At 42.1% G+C, this 21,351-nt stretch overlaps 1 protein-coding gene and 1 long non-coding RNA gene across 2 annotated transcripts in view; one reads left to right on the top strand and one right to left on the bottom strand.

The window, feature by feature from the left end:
• Positions 1–667: 667 nt before the first annotated feature.
• On the bottom strand, positions 668–4,472 carry LOC121490067. The gene is made up of 4 exons (XR_005987495.1): positions 4,289–4,472; positions 3,822–4,077; positions 1,872–1,913; positions 668–791 (listed from the first exon to the last, which is right to left on the bottom strand). It is a non-coding gene; the product is annotated as an uncharacterized LOC121490067 (long non-coding RNA).
• Positions 4,473–6,522: 2,050 nt separating this feature from the next.
• Positions 6,523–21,351, top strand: part of THBS4 (thrombospondin 4) — a 41,809-nt gene continuing 26,980 nt past the window's right edge. Inside the window, exons 1-2 of the mRNA XM_041753805.1 lie at positions 6,523–6,674; positions 11,231–11,434. Coding sequence (XP_041609739.1) covers positions 6,587–6,674; positions 11,231–11,434 — 292 coding nt within the window. The 5' untranslated portion in view covers positions 6,523–6,586. The remainder of the gene's footprint in view (positions 6,675–11,230; positions 11,435–21,351) is intronic.

Here is a 21,351-nt window from a genome sequence, read left to right as displayed (position 1 = left end):
CATTTTAGCTGCTGACTATGGGATATGCAAAGAGTGTTGAAAGATTGCTGCTGTGACCAAGAGGAATGATAGTCCTCAAAGGACTGGAATGAAGCTTTGCCTCCACTGGGGACTCCAGGGAGCTGCCGTGGAACACCCTAGTTCCCCCAGAGGGCACCAGAAATGAGCTCTCAAGCCAGGGGTGTGAGAGAGGGAGGGATGTGGGATGATGAAACAGGAAGGTATTACAAGGGGCATGGGACTCACTGAAGGGAGTTTACAAAGAATCAGCATTTAACAGCCCTGGACACAATAAGCTTGTCCTTAAGGGATGCTTTGCTGCCTTCTCATCTCTCCTTCCCCTGCTCTCCAGACTTTTTCTTATTCCCTAGTTCCTCTTCTACTTTTGCTCAGTTCTGGTTTTTTGGGCACAACTTTTACGCGACTGAATTGGCCAGATCTATTTTCCTTTCCTGCTGTTCAATTTTTAAATGCAGCAGCCAGAATAATCATCACTAGCAATTAGATCTATACTCAGATTACTTCTGTGAAAGGAACACGCCAGACCCCATAAGGAAATCTCTGAGAATTACGTAAGTCAGAATTTCATTTTTAACTGACATGTATGATGGAACACATGCTATATACCAGTGAAAGCCATTGTTCCAACAGAATGCTAAAATGTGTTTGCAGTTCCCATTTCCCATAAAAGGAATCACATTTTCATTAGACATTTTTCAGGTCCAGTGACCAACTCTTCATCTCCTGAAACGGATAGAAAGCTGGTCCATTTGAATACCACTGGGAAAAAACTGTACCTCGAAAGAGGAAGGAGAGAAACAGTGGATTTAATATTAGTTTGTGGTGCTAGACAGCAAGATGTAACTCATGCCCATGCCCCTCAAAACCTAGGTTTGAGCAGAAGATAGTAGAGTAAGGAATGGAGTATCAGCAAGAGGAGTCCACTAATATTTGCTTCTTCCTTCCTACCCTTTTTTCCTCTCTGCTTAGCAATAAAGCCTAACTTACTGGATAGGATTTTCAGAAAAATTATGGTCTGAAACAGAGCTTGGTAACATTTCTGTAGAGGGTCAGGGAATAAAGACTTGAGGCCTTTACATTCCATAGGAATTCTGTTGCAACTGCTCAACTTTGCAGTTGTGCAATAAAAGCAGATGCAGATGAGTGAACATGGCTGTGTTCCAATAAAACTTTACTTATAGCTTAAATTGTACCTAATTTTCACATGTCAGGAATAATACTCTTCCAGTTTTTCGCATCCTTTTAAAAATATAAAAACTCTTCTTAGCTTGCTGAGTCTACAAAAAGAGACAAGGGGCCACTGTAGGCCAGTTTGCCAATTCCTGGTCTAGAACTTTTTAAATATTAAGAGTATTCTTCCCATTAGACTCATCAAAGTAGAAGTTACTCTGTCTTTTATTCCCCTTCCACTTTTACCTACATCAGTTATTCTTCCCCATAGCCTCCTTCCTACTCTGATTTGCTATTTTGTACTATGAACCTCACAAGAGAATTTGCCAAAGACCCCCTTGAAAGCACCCAGCATTGGAGAGAGCACTAATGAGATGGAAGACACAGAGTCTGTGGCTAACCACGTTGACATGGTCAGTTATCCATTATCCTCTTTCTCATCCTTCCTAGTACATTCTACTCCCACAAAAGAGGCTGAACACTAGTCATCACTTTCCCACCCCTCCTGGTAGACAAGACATGGGTATGTCTGTGAGCCACACTGAGACAATTAAACCTGAGAAGTCTCTTTGGGTGCCCCTGAGAAAGCTTTTTTCCACTAGAAAAAGAGAGAAAGAGAGAGTGACGGCCAAAGTGTGTGAGAGAGACAAGAGCAGAAGCCTCATCTCCTTGCTACCTACCTTTGGATGATGTCATATAAGATTTGGAGCTATAGCAGCAACCTGCAACATGAAGAAAATCCAAAATCTTTCTGTCACATGGAAAATGCCTTCTTATCCTTTATGACCCAAATGAAAAGCCAGCTCTTCTGGGAAGCCCTTTCAAATTCTAACTACAAGTTATTTTCCCTTAAGTACTTCCTTATTTCTTAGGATACATGTCTATTATAAGCCTGAACATATTTTTTATATCTTTTCTGAATAGACAATGAGCTGGAGAATAAGAACTATCTTATTTGACTTTGTATGCCTATCATCTAACACAGTGCTGGGAACATTATAGGAGACTCTCAGTAAATATTTTTTGAGTGAATTAAATAATGGATACAGAGTAATTATTTGTTGCTTACCTGATCACATGAATGAGAAGAAACTCTAAGATTCTGTACCCAATAAGCAAATATTCTAACTCAACACTTTTCTCACTCAGCAACACCCATATAATTTTAGAATTTGGAGTTGGAAAAGTTGTATATATCTAGTGCTACTCCTTTATGAACTCATTTAAGGCTCATTCAATTAGCAGTATGAGTTTTCCCCTTGATAGTAAACAAAGATCTTTGATATGTTCATTCTCTTAGTTAGGTCAAACATGTACCCAGGAACCCAAGTGATTCTATTTGCCTGCTTACAAAACTTTTTTTCCACAGAAAAACTTCAATTCAAAGCAAATTATCCTCAACCCTAAAATCCTTACATCCAAATGAATAGAATTATAGCATTTTTTGCAAGTTTGCTTTATATCATATTATTTTATTACACTTTGTATTGTGTTTTCTTAGCAAATATATTTAGACATCTGATATAAATTTGGTATTGTCCTGGCACAGTAATCATTGTTATCACTTGATATTCCAGGAACTACCATCTGGATGGATTAATGTATTGTTTAATGAAGTAGAGAAGTTACTTTAAGAGATGCTAGTTGCAGGGTGCTTGGGTGGCACAATTGGTTAAGTATCCTACTCTTGGTTTTAGCTCAGGTCACGATGTTAGGGTCATGAGATCTAGCCCCATGTCAGGCTCCATGCTGAGCACAGAGTTTGCTTGAGACTCTCTCCCTCTCCCCCCATGTGTATACTTTCTCTCCTAAATAAATAAATAAATCTTAAAAAAGAAAAACAAAATGCTAGTTGTCAAAACTCTGGACTTCAAGTTGGGTAGACATTGTTATTTGTAGTAAAGGTCCTCACAACTGCATTTTTCTAAGGAATTTTTATGCAGTATTTAGTAAAGTATGTTAAAGAAGCTTAATGAAAGCTTTTTTAAATAGTCTACTTAGACCCTTAGTGAAATTGAAAAATGAGTGATTTTATACATTTGTGTTTTGCTTCACTAATCTTCAGTGCCTAAACTGCTGTCTTTTAAGTTCTGGGGGAAAAAAAAACACCAAAAAAACCTTTTTACTTTTAACTGCACACTAATCAAAAGCCCTCTCCTTAATTTACCAGGCCCTTATTTGTGCTAACTAGTTTCTAGAGAAGCTATTTTCCTGTCAGTTAATCAAGGGCCTTCCTTTGCTATTCTCATTAAATTACATAGCAGCCCAAAGTCTACATTTTCCAGTGCTGTGGCATGAATGTTATCACACATTAGAGTATAAACCATATTCCCTTAAAGCCATCTTTAAATGTTAATAATTATTTTCCATTTCCACTCCCTTCAAGAATTCAAGTGGAAAACTTAACATAACTAATGATAACCTTATTCAAATATCAATTAACAAATATGTGTAAAGCTACTTAGCTGTGCCAAATAACAGTATATAAGATGAGTAACTTCTCCCACTTCTGAGTAACAGAAGGAGCAGGAGCAGGAAGGGTATTCCCATACACAAAATGTGGTCTGGATGTTAAGAGTGATGACAGTGCCACCCATGCGCAAAAGGGTTCGAAAATGTTTATCACCCACATAATGAGGCTTTCTGGCAAGAGTAGGATGGGCTCCCAAGCTGATGTGAAGATGGCTTGAAAGAGTAGGGAAAGGAGGTCGTTTGGGGGTTTTCATGGTGGTTAGAGGGTGACGCCAGGGTGATGATTCCTGGGTATGATGTGGGGCTTGCACAGTTGGAACTTCCTGCCAGCATCAAAGGAAGGAACACCCAGGCTTTCTTATCGGCTCGCTGAGATGTAGGGCCAATGGGAAGGGGAATGCCAGAGCTCAAGAGCTGTAAGCAAACATGAAAAAATGGAGTTATACTCTGTACAAAATAGTTACAAGTGGAAGGACACCTAGTATACCAGTTATCTATTGCTACAATAATACTACATAATAATCCTAAAATCATAATGACATACAAAATAAACTTTTATTGTTCCCATGTTCCCATGTCTGGAGTTGGCTAGACAGCTCTGCTGATCTTGCCTGAACTCACTCACCTGTCTGAATCAACTGCCGGCTGATCTTAGGTGGCTATGCCCAGGAGGACCGTGGTGACCCAGCTCTGCTCCATGTCGCTCATCCTCCAACAAGCTAGCACAGCCATGCTATCATGGCAAAGGCAGAAGTGAAAGAGTAAGCAAGTCCAATCACACAAATACTTCTTAAGCTTCTGAATGTGGCATTTTTTTTCTAAACTCTATTGTGCAAGGAAGTTACATGGCCAAGCCTAGAATCATAGTGGGAAAGCAACAGATGCGTAGACTGCAGAGCAAAGCATTAGGACAATTTTTGCAACCTACTGCACTAATGGATTACTAACATATCACGACCTCTTATCGTACAGTGCTGCTGGTAGAGGGAAAGTCAATTCAATGAGCTACTCACTACTATGTGCTGGGCACCAGGATTTGGGTCTACAAAAATAAATGAGAGATAGTGCTAAGGAGGTCAGAGTCGGATATTGGGGAAAAATCAAATAATGCATTATTAAAATAAATTAAAATTCACTATAATAAGTGCAACAACAGATATTTTAATGAGGTGTCACAGGAAAGACACATTTTCATCTCCGTTATCATAGATTTCATAGCCAATGTAATGGATTTTATTGTAATCGAATTTCCTCTTGGTTCTGAAGGCATAAAGAAAAAGCTGACGAGATTCTCCAATGAATGGTTTCATAAAAATCCGGACTCTTTGGAAGCAAAACGAGATTGTAAGTATGGTAGGCTAAGTCGCTTGGTTCTCCTGTTGATCTGCTACACTTAGCAGTCATCCAGTGTCAACCAAACGTTACCTGTGCAAGCTATTTTGCTGGGAATTTTCTAGGAATTGGCGTTACCTAGCAAAGATGAGTAAAAAATAATATCCACCTTTAGTTATTCTAAAAGAATTTAGAATTTAGTCCTGATGACCCTCACGTCCATCGTACAAGATATACGTAAGCGAAGCTCTTCTGCTTAAAGCAGAAGTTGGAAACCTGGAGCTCCCTCTAACTCAGGTCACTGTTGGGGACACAGTTGATTTGAAGATTACTCAGCCATCCCATTAGCTTACAGTCACATTGCTACAGTACACTGTCATATACAGATCAACGATGACCCATCCCACAGAGTGGCATCTGTGTGAGGGGACACCAAATGAAGCCTAGAGCTAAGGTAGACCTCAAAGAGAAGAGAGGCCTCAAGGTAGCCGGCAAATCTCCAGGTCACTAGCTACGGCCAGAATCATAATTGGTGAGGGGTTATCCCAGCACAGTTCGAAAATAAGATGATGAGTCAATCTTCCAGCTTGTGGCAGATTAAATTTCGAAACGCAATTCTTTCTTTGGGACATGAAGACAGGGACAGAAATGCTTTGGGGCACTTTCTCCAGTTCTCAAGTTTTTTCAACAGGCAAACGTTTTGCCATTGCTCCGAGATAGTTTTTCTTCTAGTTACACCACCTTATTTCCCGGGGGCTTCGCCTGGGAGAAAGACAACTTCCTTGGGTTCCTTCCGGACCTTTGAACAGTCCCGAAGCCTGTCCAGGAGGACGCAGGTGGGGGTGGGGGTGGGGGTGGGGGTGGGCTGGCCGAGGCCTGGAAGCCCAAGGCAGAGACCCGGCCCGCGAGGCAGCCCCGTCCTGGGCCGATGGGTTCCTCGGGATGTGTTTTATTTCCATTAAAAACTCAACGTTTTCAAACGTTCGCTGTTCAGGTCTCAAAAGTCGATGGGAAAAGTACTCAACATTTGGAATATTCAAGAAAAGCTTGGAGAAAGGACAGAAACCGAGGACTCCCGGGGCCGCTTTGGGGGGCAGGCGTTCCTGGGGAGCCTTCAGGGCTCCTCGGCCGGCCGGGGGCCTGCGACGGGGTTCGGGAGCCTCCGCAAGCGCTGTTCTGGGGCGGTGCGGGGGGGTGAGGGTGGGGGGGTGAGCGGGGTGGGGGGTGGGGGGGTGCGCGGGGTGGGGGGTGGGGGGGTGCGCGGGGTGGGGGGGTGCGCGGGGTGGGGGGTGGGGGGGTGAGCGGGGTGGGGGGGTGAGCGGGGTGGGGGGGTGCGCGGGGTGAGCCGGGTGGGCGGGTGGGGGGGTGAGCGGGCTGGGGGTGCCGACGCCGGCGGGACCCGGTCGCTGTCCTCCTCTCGCCGCCCCTTCTCCGCCTGCACCGCCCCGTCCGGGCGCCCGCACTCGGCCCTCCCCCCGCCCCCCCGGCCTCGGCCCTCCCCTCCCCCCCCCCGCCCCCGGGCCGGGCCATAAAGGGCCGGGCGGCGGCCGCGCGGCCAGCTGCGAGCGCGCCCCCTCCGCCCGCCGCCGACATGCCGGGCCCGCGCGGCGCCGCCCTGGTCCTGCTGCACCTGGTCCTGCAGCCGTGGCTGCGCGCCGGCGCCCAGGGCCCCCCCCAGGGTAAGTGCGCTCGCGCCCCGCCGGCCCTCCGCGCCCGAGCCACGGCGCCTGCGACTGCGGGGGGGGGCGGTCAGGGGAGCGCGTTGCCCGAAGCCCTTATTCGGCGGGGACACCAGCTCCCCGGACAGCCGCCCCGGGGATGCCAGACGGCTTTGCAGCCGGTGCACACAGCGGGGCTCCCGGCCTGACGGCTGCTGACCCCGCGCCCCCGGCCCCCCCCCGCCCTCCCCTCCCGACCCCCAGGCCCCCCCAGAAGCGCACGGCGTTCCCCTGCTCTGCCCTTGGTTGGGACCCCAAAACCTCCCTTGCGAGCCGGCTTGATTCCTTGACAGGAGCAGATTCCCCGACGCCAGTCCCCGGATTCCTGAGATCAGCGGAGCAGGACGGACGGAGGAGGGGGCGCTTCTCTCCTAGAAGCACCAAGGCCCTGTGGCCCCCCCCAAACCCCCGGGTACACAGGGCGCCAACAGCGTTGGCCAGAAGGCACTTAAACTTCAACTGGGTTTTTGTGGGTTTTGTTTTTATTTTTATTTTTTTGTTTTTTGTTTTTTTATTTTTTTTGAAGCCCAAAAAGAAGAAATTATTTAAGCCAGGAAAGATCCTCGGGCTCTCTGGCCTCCAGGGATGACCTTCACCTGCTGCCCTGCGGCCGACTGGTGCAGTAAAGCTGCAGGAGCCCACCGGCTGCAGTACAGGCTGTCCTCCGTGGCTGGGGCGCAGGCAGGGACTTCTCCCCTTCCCTCCCCGCCCAGGGCAGGGATCCCCCACTTGAACTCTGCCTTTCACCAGCTAACTCCCTTGGATTTCTGACCAGGCAACCAAACTAGCGGGTTCGGGGGTAATGTACTGCATTTAGTTTTCCTTGAAATATTTGAAAGGAAAGTGACAACCTCGATTCCCTAAGTATACACATTGTGAAACGGACACCACAGTAAGTCTAAACACCCGCCACCATACAGCATTACAAAAAACTACTTTCTTATGATGAGAACTTTTGAGGTCTTCCCTCTTAGCGACTTTCAAATATGCAATACCCTATTATTAACTACAGTCGGGTGCTGTGCTTTAAATCCCCATGACTTATTTTATAGATGGAAGTTTGTACCTTTTGTCACTTTTCACCCATTGCCCACCTCATCTGCTGCCTGTCTAGGAGCTCGGGTCGTTGTTGTTTTATTTTTTTAAGATTTTATTTATTTATTGAGACACACACAGAGAGAGAGGCAGAGACACAGGCAGAGGGAGAAGCAGGCTCCATGCAGGGAACCTGACGTGGGACTCGATCCAGGGTCTCCAGGATCACACTCCAGCTGCAGGCGGCGCAAAACCGCTGCGCCACCGGTGCTCACATATAAAAGGAGATCGTGCAGTATTTGTCTTTCTGTGTCTGACTTACTTCACTTACCATAATGCTCTCGAGGCATCCATTTTGTCACAAATGGCCAGATTTCTTCCTTTTTTATGGCTAATATTCTATTATATACATCTATATATCCCCCACATCTTCTTTATCCATTCATTATTAATGGACACGGGTTATTTCCATCTCTTGGCTATTGTAAATAATGTTGCAGTGAATGGGAACGTGCATGTATCTTTCTGAATTAGTGTTTTTGGTTTTGTTTTGTTTTGTTTTGTTTTTTTGGGATAAATATCCAGAAGTGGAATTGCTGGATCATATATAGTTCTATTTTTTAGTTTTTTTAGTATCCTCCATACTGTTTTCCATAGTGAATGCGCCGATTTAAATTCCTACCAACAGTGCACAAGAGTCCCTTCTCCCCCCCCCACATCCTCACCGACACTTGCTATTTCTCTTTGATGATAACCATTCTAACAAGTGTCAGGTGATAACTCATTGTGGTTTTACTTTGCATCTCCCTGGTGATTGCTGATATTGAACATCTCGCGTGCCAGTTGCCCCCTGTATGTCTTCTTTGGACAAATGTCCACTTGATCTTCTGCCCACTTAAAAATCAGATTGCTTGTTTCTTTTTTGCTGTTGAATTGTATGAGTTCTTTATATATTTTGGGTATTAATCCCTTATCACATATAATCTGTAAATACTTTCTCTCATCCTGTAAGTTGTCTTTTCATTTTATTGATGGTTTCTTTTGCTGTGCAGAAGTTTTTTGAGTTGATGTAGTCTCACTTGTGTATTTTTGCTTTTGTTGCCTTTGTTTTTTGATGTTAGAAAGGAAGCTTTATTTAACACAACTCAAAGGTTTACTGATTGCAGACATTATTTGGCAGTTTTAAATTTATGGGTTTAATATTTGTGTTTTATAAATTCTTGACAGTGGAACACACAACTTCATGATGTGCTGCATGTCTGAATTTTGCTTCTTAGAGCTGCCTGTTTTATGGGACTTGAAATCAGCCTGAACTACCTAAATTACCTGGTTAATTTAGTTGCTGTAGATTATCAGATTAAGTCAAGTTTCTGGTAGATTCTTTTAGTGAGTTAATTAGTCTTTTAATCATCAGCTCAACTGAATAATTTGCTTTTATATCCTTTCTCCTCTGGGCTGCCTTGCTAGTCTTCTTAGTATGTATTCAATTTTCATACCATGGTGGTTGGGCTGATGGGTAGTAATTTCACCTCTAACACTAGAAGGTTGTACTTAGATCCTGGCACTATTACTAAAATGTAATAACATTAATAGAAAATTGTTGTGTCTCATTTCCTTTTCAAAACACACTCCAAACTCATTACTAACTAATCCCAACTCTGCCCCTTGAGAGAGAAGCCAATGGATTAGATGAGCCTTGCAGATTGAAATAGAGTAAATTTAGCTTAAGTTAAATTATGAACGTAATCCTAGAGCAAGAATCAGGAAGAGTTTAATTTTGAATGCAATTCCCATACCTTAAACTCACATCTGCAGATACCCTGTCCTGAATGGAACTTCTAGACCTTTTGCTCTTACCAGTGGACATGTAAAGCTTCCAATTCTCTGGAAATTAAAAAATTATATTTCCCTTTTGAAGTACGGTAGGCAGCAAGCTTCATGTTTTGGGGGAATGTGGAGTGCTAGAAGGAACATAGTAGATGTTCTGCTTTCCAATACTTCTAGTATCAAATTCATTATTTTGTAAGGCCCTAAGCACATGGGAAAGAAACAATACAGAACCAGTATTAAGGCAGATTGTCTTTTAAAGAGTAGACATTCTTGAGTAACTAGGTTTTGCCTGTTGGTTTTATAACTTTTATTTACTTTTTCCTACTGCAAAAGCAACACCTGTTCATTGTAAAAATAAAAATAAAAAACTGGATAAGCAAAAGAAAACGAAATATATATATAATTATACAACCAGGAGATATCTGTTATTCATGTTAGCATTGTGTTATCTTTCAAAGCTTTCATGTGCAAATATTTATTTCAAATGGGATTATGTTATACAAAGTTTTATGATTTTTTTTCCAGTTCATATACCTCTAAGTAGTCAGCTGTATTACCCTTTTAGTTAGCTAATATTCTACTTTTTGGAAGGACCAAAATTCATTTATCCAGGGTTTTAATATAGGACACTTAAGTTGCATCAAGTGGCTTGATATTATAAACAACAATTTGTTGAACAGTTGTGGTGCACAGGAGGGCTTGGGATAGCTAATATCCCCTTGATCTCTGTCAAAGCCTTCTCTCTCTACTAAGGACAGTTTATGTTTTAATAACAGTGTTATCCCAACAGGGGTTTGTTTTTTCACCTCTTCCAGTCAGATTTTCTCATAATTCCTTCCTAAATAGAAATTACAGAATTACCACTGGTAATTAATGCCTTTGGGTGTTATCGTATTTATTGTATTTTCAATGAGATGGTGTAAAATAATACCTTATTTTTCAACTTAGCAATTCCTTAATCTTTAGTTAAACATGAACTTTTATATGTGTATGTATACACACACACACACACACACACACTTATTTGCCATTGTAACTCTTTTTCTGTAAATTGCTTTTTCATTCATGTTTTGTGCCGTTTTTCTATTGCTTATTTTATTGATATGTAAGAGGTCTTTATAAATTATGGGTACTATTACCCTTTTATAACCAGATCATTGTATCTAAAGTTTTAGAGGCTGAAGGCAGAAATTCACTGCTTGGGCCCATAGGAGAAACAGTGACTTGAGTGTTCTCACATGTTCCCTTTGTACTCTAAACTATTAGTACTTTACCTAGTGGGCATTTTCAGAGCCACTTCTTTGACCAAATACAATTTAGGGTTTGCAAATTTAGCCTTCTCTTGGGGGCCATGATCCAGCGATGAAAATTGTACTGTATTTTTTTTCTGGCTCAAATGTCCAGCCACTATAAGAGTGACAAGAAAGAACTGGTGAACTAACAAAGAAAGAAAGAAAGAAAGAAAGAAAGAAAGAAAGAAAGAAAGAAAGAAAGAAAAAAGAAAGTGAATGAACTGGTGATTTTAGCAATGTGGAAAGTGATAACAGTGTTAGTTGACATTCCTTGTTCTTACTAACAAATTGTGCCCCTCAAAAAATCTAGTTGTCTCAAACTTTTTTCACTGATGATCCTTTTCTCCCTGTTATTCCCAGTCTTTGACCTTCTCCCATCCTCCAGCCAGAGACTGAACCCAGCTGTTCTGAAGCCAATCCTGACAGATCCCACCCTGAATGAGGTCTATGTGATCTCCACCTTCAAGCTGCACACTAAAAGCTCAGCCACCATCTTTGGCCTTTACTCTTCAACCGACAACAGCAAATATTTTGAATTCACTGTGATGGGACGCTTAAACAAAGGTAAGCACATTTGCGGAAATCATTTTCTTAAGAATTTTCTTTCCCTCTCCCAGCTTTTGGGGTCCACTTAGATGGTTCCCTCCTACAATTCTATTCTCATCCACCATTCATTTCTGTTTTCAAGACCAACTCTTCTTCTTGTACATTGACCTATACGGGGAGGATGAGTTGATATATGGAGGAGAACAAAGAATTGCTTGTGGCGAAAAGGCCCAACCTCATGTTATTCTGGGTCCAGTTTGGAAAGGAACAGGACCCAGGGCCATTAGGCCACCGTCTTAGTTCGGGCTGTTATACCAAGTACTGTAGACCGGGTGCTTCAAACAGCAGACAGTTATTTCTCATGGTACTAGAGGCTGAGAAGTCCAAGGTCAAGGTGCCAGCAGATTCTGTTCCTGGAGAAAGCCTGTGTGCTACTGCCTTCTTGCTCTGTCCTCACATGACCTTTCCTCAGCCATCATGAGGGTCCTACCTTTATGACCTAATTTAAACCTAATTGCTTCCTAAAGACCCACTTCCTACTACCACCACATGGGAGGTTAGAGCCTCAACATATGAATTTGCCGGGAGAGAGGGACAGATACCCGCACCATTCTTATGTTCCCTTGGAAGCATGTGGCTTAACACACCTAACTCCCAGCTCTGCAAGCACTTTCCTGGACTTGATGAAGAGAATATGCCTCAGTCAGTAGAACTAACTGAATGGCTCTCTTTTTCGCCTGTTTTGTGCCAGTTTACACAGGTCTGACACCTGTTTGGTTGCTTTGCTGTCAAATGTTTCACTGTCAGAATGAGTTACTACAAATGCTAAGAAATGGCTTGCAAAGAAAAAGGTCACTATTTTTTTCATCTCTTTCCCTTCCACCCGGGCCCTGAGGACAACACCTGTTCCTGCTTATTGAGGAATGTGACAGATACATGTTCTTGCTGCTGCATGCTTTTAATAATAATAGTTTAAAAAAAAAAGGAGGACTGGTCCTTCTGGCTAGATTTTATATTTATTTTTGTTGCACTGCTTCAAGACTCTATCAGATTCCAATTGTGATTGAACACTGAAATTTTCAGATATTAGGAGCTAAAAGAAATTCCTAATCTTAGCTTTCATAAGACAACAGAATTAAAAGCAAGAGGGAATGGGATTTTAATTCCTTTTATGTCAAGTTCCAACATCCACCTTCCCACTTCCCTCCCCACTCACTTGTGCCCTCTCTGTCTGTAGCCAGTTGTCTCAGATACTGTGGTGAGGTCTCAGAGAGTGAAGGGAGACTGAGGACATGGCTCAGCAGATGGTCTAACCATTCCTGCCCCCTTTGCCCCATCCATAGCCCTCATGGGAGACAACTTCACCTATCTCTCTGCCTTGAATCATATATCCCCATATGCCTCCCATCTCTGAAGGAACTGCTCATGCTCTAATAACCCAGGCTTTAGTTTGTGATCTATAAAAACCACCCTTCTTCATCCAGAGATCAGAGCTTCTCACAGAACTGTGTATTTTAGATGCATTGGAAGATTCTGGATTAGCTCACTAAGCTTAGTAGCTAGAGGGCCCTCTATGGAGTGAAAAACTCTGTGTCTAGCAGTCCTTCCTCACTGAATCTCCCCATCTATTTCAAAATTGGCCAGTATGTGTGAGCCCATTGTGGAAAATCTGTGTTGCCTGGAAACATAAGGCCACAACTTCCGGGAACTGATTCTTTCTGTTTGCTCTATATGAGCAGAGGTACTGCTGGATAGGACGGTGGAGAAGTAATGGTATTTGTAAATATATTTACTTTGGAAAGCCACCAGTCATGTAAACACCAGCTAATCTCCATGTTGCTGAACACCTCTCCACCCTCCAATCTATTAGAGAAGATAAATAGCTCTTAGGATTCTTTTTATGAATATTTTCTAACAAACTCCAGAAATGAAAATTCTCAGAAAACAAAGCAATTTATACCAGAGTTTGGAGAGTTAAAGAATTTGACAAAGAGACGTTTCACTGGAGCAATAGGAAAAAGCACAGAAATTTGCCAACATTGGTGGATCTGGAGGTTCTAAGCAGCAGCAGCCCATGGTGATGCAAACAAGGAGAAGTCACTGGGTCCATTAGCTCCCTGGAAAAGATGGGCATGTGGTTGTGACTCCCCGTTGAGGTATTTGGTGTAGCCGTGCAGGCCTGACATAATTTGTGGGGGAGCCCCAGTCATTATCTAGGGCCCTAGACGAGCTCCTATAATCAACTGAAGTGGATTCCAGGAAGACTGCAATGCACAAGTTTGCCACTGCTTCTACTGTCTTGCTCCCAAGACATCCTTCCAGTCATTACTGTTCACAAGCATAACCTGAAATGAGTTACACCGATAGCAGATAGTTACTGTCTTCCCATTCCAGACTGAATAGGTACAAATGTCCCTGCTGGGCAGTCAGGACTTTCTGCTACATGATCCCTAACCAGCCTTTCCAATGTATCCCTCCTTCCAGCCCTCTCTGTAGCTTACCCTTCAGTTGATGGACTAGTTACATTCCCTGGGGTGCCCATGCTGTCTGTGTTTCTCTGTCCTTTTACTGTTGCCCTCTGCTCCCCACTGGTATGTTTACTGCACCATCTACAGATGCCAAATCATACAGATGCAAGACCCATGTCGTGGTCCTTCTGACATCTTTCATTATAGGACTTCGTCCTTCCTTAGAAGGTACTAATCTTAGTTTCTTAGTTTGCCTTGTACATGAATTAACTCTAGGTCTTCTCTCCAGTAGGTTGTAAGCTCCCTCAAAGCAGGCACTGAGCCTCCCTTTACTCATGGTTGTGGCTGCTGCAGCACCTAGCACAGTGCCTCGTACAAGGAAGTAGCTCATGAGCAAATTGAATGGTGGCTGGGAAGAGTAGCCTTGTTTCTTGAAAAAGATATATACTATTGTGAAAATTCTGGAAGTACACAATGTCTGGCACATAGTAGGTCTGATTCAAATTCATTCATGAATTAATGAATTTTGGACACCATTTGGATGAGGTCATGAAGGAAATTCAGTCGTATTTCTGATATAAATGATCTATCAGATTGTTAGTAATACAGGTGGTACAATCTTGCTAGAAATGAGCACTCTACAGAAACCACCTGGCTGGACAGAAGATGTGGTTGATACTTTTCTTGTATCTAGCATAGGGCAACTTTCCAGTTAGTATTTTGAGTTTGAGTCACAGTAAAAATCCTGACAGCTGTGTCCCCATGAATGTGTCTCTAAATTGCTTAGCCTTGGTTTACTGTCTCTACAGTGGGGGGGGGGGGGTGATAATAACTACTTCACAGGTTGATTGCAAGAACTGAATTATATAAAGTATGATTTTTTTAGATCGTGAAGCTCAATAAAAATTTGAGGTTCTTCCATAAGCTTCTATAAGATGGGTAGGTAGAAAGAACGAAGAAGGGGAGATAAAGATCTTTACTTTTCAGGAACTGTCTTCTGAAGATGATTTGGTGAACTCTTGGCTTGCTTTGATGAGGCCTTCACCTTTAGAAAAAGCAAAAAAGAACTCCTTTAGTCTTAATTTGAATGCCACCGAAAATCAACTTGGTGCTGTGGAAACAAAGGGAACCCCAAAATTTGCAGTAATGACTGTAGATAATCCAGCCCCTTAGCCTAAGGATAAGAATGTGCAGAGTAAGGATCCACAGATAAGCCTGTGGGCTAAAGAGAAACCCAGCATGAGGGAGCTAGAAGGGTTTCAAAATTAGATTTATGAACCCAGTACTGAAGGGGGAAAGTGAGGTGAATTTATGGAGCTCTTATAATGTACCAGGACTATACTGAAGGCTCAACACTCATTTTCTTTTTTTAATCTTCACAGTATTCTTGTGAGGTGCCCTTGAATTGGCTCACATTTAAAGTGATCATATACAGAAAATGGAAAGAATTTTAGTGAACTTTAGGACAGACTCCTGGAGGGTTATATCATTATCCTTGTATTTGGGGATTACTTAGGAAAGGAAGCTGGGATTATTTGAAGGCAAATAGGTTCACTAAAAAGAAGTCATGCTGAACTTTTTTAAAGTAAAGATTCTAAGCTGATAGATTAAAAAGATACTGTGAGCGTAATGTATCTTGACATCAGAAAAGAATTTTATGAAGTCGCTCATTATACCTTTCTGGTTACTGTAGAAAAGAATGAACTAGATAAATAGTACTGTTAGGGGTTAATAAGTTGTTTTATAGCAAAGTATCTAGTGGTTTTTGACAAGGCTCTATCTTGGGCATTGACCTATTCAACAAATCAGTGACTTAGGTGAAGACATAAATAGTATTTTATCATGTTTGCAAATGGCACATAGCTGGAAAAGACAGTTGAACGTACTGGATGCCATCATGAAGATTAACAAGGTCCTACCTGTCTGACATATATGCCACAATCAGCCAGATGAAATTTAACGAGAAGAAATGTAAATTCATCATCTAGGAGTGAAAAGTAAATTGCGCGACTACAGAATATGGAACACATATCCTAAGAGTTCTAGGCAACAACATTCAGAACCAAGTAGTGTTGGGCACAGAGCCTAACATTTAGTAGCTATTTAGAAATGTTTGCTGAATGAATGAAAGAAAAGATACAGTGATATAGCAGTTTTTTAAATCTTAAATTTTAGGCTTTATTAATGCATTCATGTGGCCAGATTAAGGGAGCTAATAAGTCCTACCTTACTCGTAACCATCCAGGCCACATGTAGAATGTTATGTCTCATCCTGAACACATTTCAAAGGGACACTCTCAAGTCCAAGATTACCTTGAGGAGACTCACCAAAACAGCCCATTTTTAATGACATCACAAATCACCAATGTTAAAGGACTTGGAGAAATAAAGGAACCGGATAGAAGACATAATAGATGAAAGTTGCCTTAAAATATTTGAATAGCCTTTAGATTAGGGTAAGACTAAATTTACTGTCTATAACTCTGAACAGTATCGTTAGGACCCATTGGTAGAAGTCAGGGAGAGCAGATACTGGCTCTGTATTTGGAAAATCTTGGAGAGCAATCCAAAAGTGAAATGAGTTTCTCTTTAATTAGTTCCGATGGGCATTAAGGAGAATACAAGATGAGATGAGCACTGGTTGTTATACTATATATTAGAAAATTGAATTTAAATAAAATATTTTTAAAAATCTATCATCTTCCTACTTGTCAAAAATAATTAGTTCCTTATTCCTGGAAATGTGCTGGTAGAGGCTGCACTTTTATTGAAGGGATTTGTGAAGTGAGATACTGCGCTAGATGACTTACAGGGCTCATGTTCTGTGGCTCTGCTAACGGCCAGAAGGTTCCATGGGCGCTTAAGGAATTGCTTTGCAACTCTCTCCTACAACATGACCTTGGGATTTTGTGCACCCTCCCAGCTTTGTTGTCCACCAGATAGTCGAGTATACCATGCATCTCAAAACTTCTCCACGTATAAAGTCCTGTGCAGATGTTTGATATAATTGCTGTGTTTCCTTTCACTGGATGGTTTCTTTGCAGGGCGGGGGTGAGAGGGTGGGTGTACGTACATATACTCTCTATACTGTACATTTGTTCAAACTGCTAGAAGAAGGTTTCACCTCCAGACTGCATCCATCACACCTGGGAGTCACCAGAGTACTTCCAGGAAAAGCAATTTGATGATTTACCTTTTATATATCTTTCTAAAGCACTGAGTTACAAAGTAACAAAGACCCAGTGTATAGGGCATAAAGATAAATAAGCAAAGGCAAACAAGAATATCCATCACCAGAGACATTAATGGCAAGAAGGCTTTTTTTTAAATGTACAATTATTTAAAAGAAGAGGAAAGGTTGACAGCAATGGCTTTCATCATATATTTAAAAGTGCCAAAGAGCAAAGCCATTTGCCAAGCAAAGCAGAAAGCCACGGACTACCTTCACACATTTGCTGCCTGCAGGCCAGGTCACTCTGAACTCTTTTGCCCAAGCAGACAAAATATTATCATTTCCAGTCCTTGAAAGCTGGCACCCTGCTTCATTGCTTTGACATTCAGTACATCATAATATTTTTGACTACCAAGTCCACTTTTTAAACAGTACCTTTTGAAAATTCTTTTCCAAGAAAGCAATATTTCAAATCTTCCTTGCTTGGGTTTGCTCTTTCATCTCCTGCCAGTCATAGAGACAGTCTTTAATCAAGCTAGGCTCTGTGGTTCTGGTGTCAGGCTGGTATCCGGGCATGGAAATAAAAGTATAAAATCAGACCCCAAATTGTCCAATGTACAAAGATGTGAAGTTTAGAAGACTAAAACTTTGTAAAAATAAGCCAATAGAACCCCCTCCACACACACACACACACATATTATTTAAGAGATTGTGGGTAAAAAAAAAAAAATCAGAGTGGATACCTGAATATTCTCTTTTATCTGTTTTTCATTCAATAAATAGTTGTATTTGGTGTTGTCAGATGCTGTGGTATATGAGAAAATAAGAATAGAATGCTGGTCCCAAGAGCTGTGTTCTAATAGGAAAGATAAGAAATAAACACAAATAGATATACCTACTGTTGTAAAGCAGTTTATAGTTTTTGCATTTTCTTGTTTGACTACCACTGAAAACAAAATGGGACAGAAGGTGCAAATCTTACTAGCTCCATTTAATAGTTTAAGCAATGGACATTTCGCAAAAATAACAGGCCCAGGGTCACATAGTTATTAGGTGTCTGGGCCACAACTGGACTCTGCATCCTGGAAAAGTGTTATGGGAACAGGAATGAGAACAATTGCCAGCCATTGGGAAGAAGAAAGACTTTGGGGAGTATTAGGGTACATTTGAGCTGGGTCTTGGCTTCAGACACGTAGCAGTGATGGATCGCGAAAGAGAGTGATGGAAAAGAGAACATTCCACACAGAGGGAAGGAGGAGGGAAGCCAGAGAAAGCTAGAGAGAGGTGAAAAAGTAAGACAAACTGTTCAGCTTGGCTGGCATGGCAGCATGGAGGGAATGCAGAGGGGGAAGGTTGCAGCTAGTCCTGGGATGAGGAGTTCAGTTCTTAGGGACCACTGGGGAGCTATTAAAAGATTTCAGTTGCTTGTGTGTGGCTTTGCGAAGGCAATAACTTGGTCAGAAGAGTCCTGTAAGGAGCTCAAGCTGTCGGTCCAGAAAAACTGCAGCAAGAAAGCTTCAGTAGGAAGGTGAGTCAGGAATTGGGGGCCACACTCAGTGGTAGAATGGAGTAGAGGCCCAGAGGCCACGTGGAGACCCGCAGCCTTCCATGTAATCACATGTGTGCCCAGGTCTTTGTACAGGCCCGGAAGAAGCAGGCTGACAGCACCAATGAGCTGGTGTCAGCTAGGGCTGAGTAAAGACGGACTAGGAGAACTCAGCATGCGGCAGCTGAAGAAAGTTGTACCCAGTGACCGTTTCCAAGTGCCGTACTCCTGGAGGTGGTGATGGGCAGAGGGTGGTTGACCCAGAAGACCACTCCCTCCAGCTTCAGGGCTCCCACTCTTTCTGGAGGAGGGAACGATGTGTTACTAGCTCTGTGCTACTTCCCCTCTGGTCTCGCTGCTGTGTGTGTGTTCACGCACATGTGTGCATGCATTGGGCCAAGAGAGGGCTAAGTGAGCACTGAGAAAGGGAGAGAGAGAAGAAAGCAAACACGTCTGTTCTCTCCTGCTCCAGTGGTACTATCTCTGGAGAATGTCAGAGAAACTTCCACCCAGCAGGCTGCAGGCTCCTGGAGCCAGAGCTTTAGACTGTTTCTGGACTCATTGTGACTGATGCGAAAACATTGAGTTTCCTGAGCAGGTGCCTGTCTGCCCTCTGGGGTAGTCTTAGTGCTCTGAAGATAAAATAAGTATTGAGGCACTGAGGTAAGGAGTTTGCAATAAAAAAGAAAAATGAAAGCCATAAGAGAAACGAGAATTACCAAATCAAATATGAAGAATGGTAAATGTCAAAGCACTTGATAATTTTTCTGCTAACAGAGATTGTGAAGATGGAAGTTTCCATAATTCTTCTTTTCCTTTTTTTCCTCTTGCTATTGTCGCAAGGTCTGGGAGCCTGAGGAATTTGTCATTTCAGTGTTGCATTGCAACATGAAGCAAGGCAGAGGTATAGAAACCCCTTAAATGACAGCATGAGCACAAAGGAGGCTTTGCTACCTGCAGTAGATGTTGAATTGCCACTCTCTAGGCTTTTAAATTTATATGTGAAATGGTTTCAATGCGATCATTTTATTGTTCATCGAAAGTTCATGTGCACAACATTTAATGTGTACCTGTTACGTGTAAAGTACTCCACTGGGTACTATTTATAAAATTAAACTTGGTGATTTCAGATCTGAAAATAAATCATGACCCACATACTCTGGAAGGACTGACTGTCAAAAAGCAAGCAGGATGCCCATGAAAGTATGTTTCCTTTGAATTCCATAGAAATCTCTGTTTGGGAAAGAAAACCATGCCTATTTGTTTTCAACCACTATGTATATCTCCTCAGCTGTTAATATGAGGAGCCCAGGTTGCGGCTGTAAAGAGAATAAGGAGATGTTGACCATACGTGTCTATGACCTAACTGAAGCTCGGTGATCCCAGTGGTATTTTCTTGGGCCTGTAAAAACTCCAGATATTTTTTTAAACCGTTTAAAACAATGAAGAAATAAGAATTTTTAAGAGTTGAATTGGTGGGGCACCTAGATGGCTCAGTTAAATGTCCGACTCTTGGTTTCAGCTCAGATCATGGTTTCAGGGTATCAAGGGTGATGGGATCAAGCCCCATGTCTGCTTATCTGTCCCCCTCTGGCCACCCCCACCAAAATAAATAAATAAAATCTTTTAAAAAGTTGAATTAGTGCATAGTTTTGGTCAATTTTCCACCTTTTGGGTACCATATATGCCTCCAATTTCCAGCTATGTGGTTACTATTTATATTCTCAACGATATTAAGTAAAAGGGTAAAAATTCTGTGGTATCCCATATTTAAGATACCTCTTAAATTCATGTCTCTTTTCTTCCTTCCCATTCTCTCTTTTCATATCACACCTACTTAAGTCTTACCAGTACTTTATTTCAGGAAATATAGTATTGTACTGTAGTCCTAGAAGGGCCTTGTAGCCAGTCTGTCTTGCCAGGTCTTCGCAATTCTTTTCTCTTGGTAAACAAGTGGCGGTGACCACATTGGTATTAAAGATCTCCTTACTCCTCCTGGAATCTCTCTTATCACAGAACCTAAAGCCATCTGGCCCTCTCCAACCATGGTCAAATGGAAAAGCAGACCTAGTCAGATTTTAGAAGCCATGGGAATATCAGCCTAGAAAGTGTAATATATTTGGAGGAAGTCTTCAAATAAACCCTAAAGTTTCACAGTAGTGATTATTTTCTCTGGCAGTGCTACAACATAAATAGGCTGGTTACTCCATGGGGCAGCACCAAGTTGGCATTTACGCTCTACTGAAAAGGTACCTGAGGAGAGATAGTCCAAGTTACTCGCTACAAATTGTACAACTTGACAGAAGCACAGTCTGGTTATTTGTGTGAAATACCCTTTTACACATTTCCCTTTTTTTATTATATAAGGAATATACACTTGTGCAAAAATTAGACAATGAAGATGAGCAAGAGGAAAAACACATCATCCAAGCACCCAGCAATGACCCTATTAATGTTGACATATTTCCTTCTGATTTTCTGTATATTTTTTTCTGTATGAAATTACACTGTGACTCAACTTTTTTTTTTCACTCAAAAAAATACTGGGAATGCTTTTGTGTTTTTAATATGCATCTATTCCATAGTATTCCATTTCATGATTACATCATAATTTATGTAGCCAGCCGGCCCCTTCTTTTTATACATACATATGATGCAGATGTTTCTTATATGAAATTATTATTTCTGAAAATGAACTTGGGTTTGGCAATGGTACCTATGAATGGATCTGGAGTTGTTCTTGGTAGAC

Source organism: Vulpes lagopus, chromosome 4 (assembly GCF_018345385.1).
Source record: "Vulpes lagopus strain Blue_001 chromosome 4, ASM1834538v1, whole genome shotgun sequence".
NCBI lineage: Eukaryota > Metazoa > Chordata > Mammalia > Carnivora > Canidae > Vulpes > Vulpes lagopus.
The sequence above is the reverse complement of the archived record's forward strand: the minus strand, read 5'-3'. Positions and strand labels throughout refer to the sequence as shown.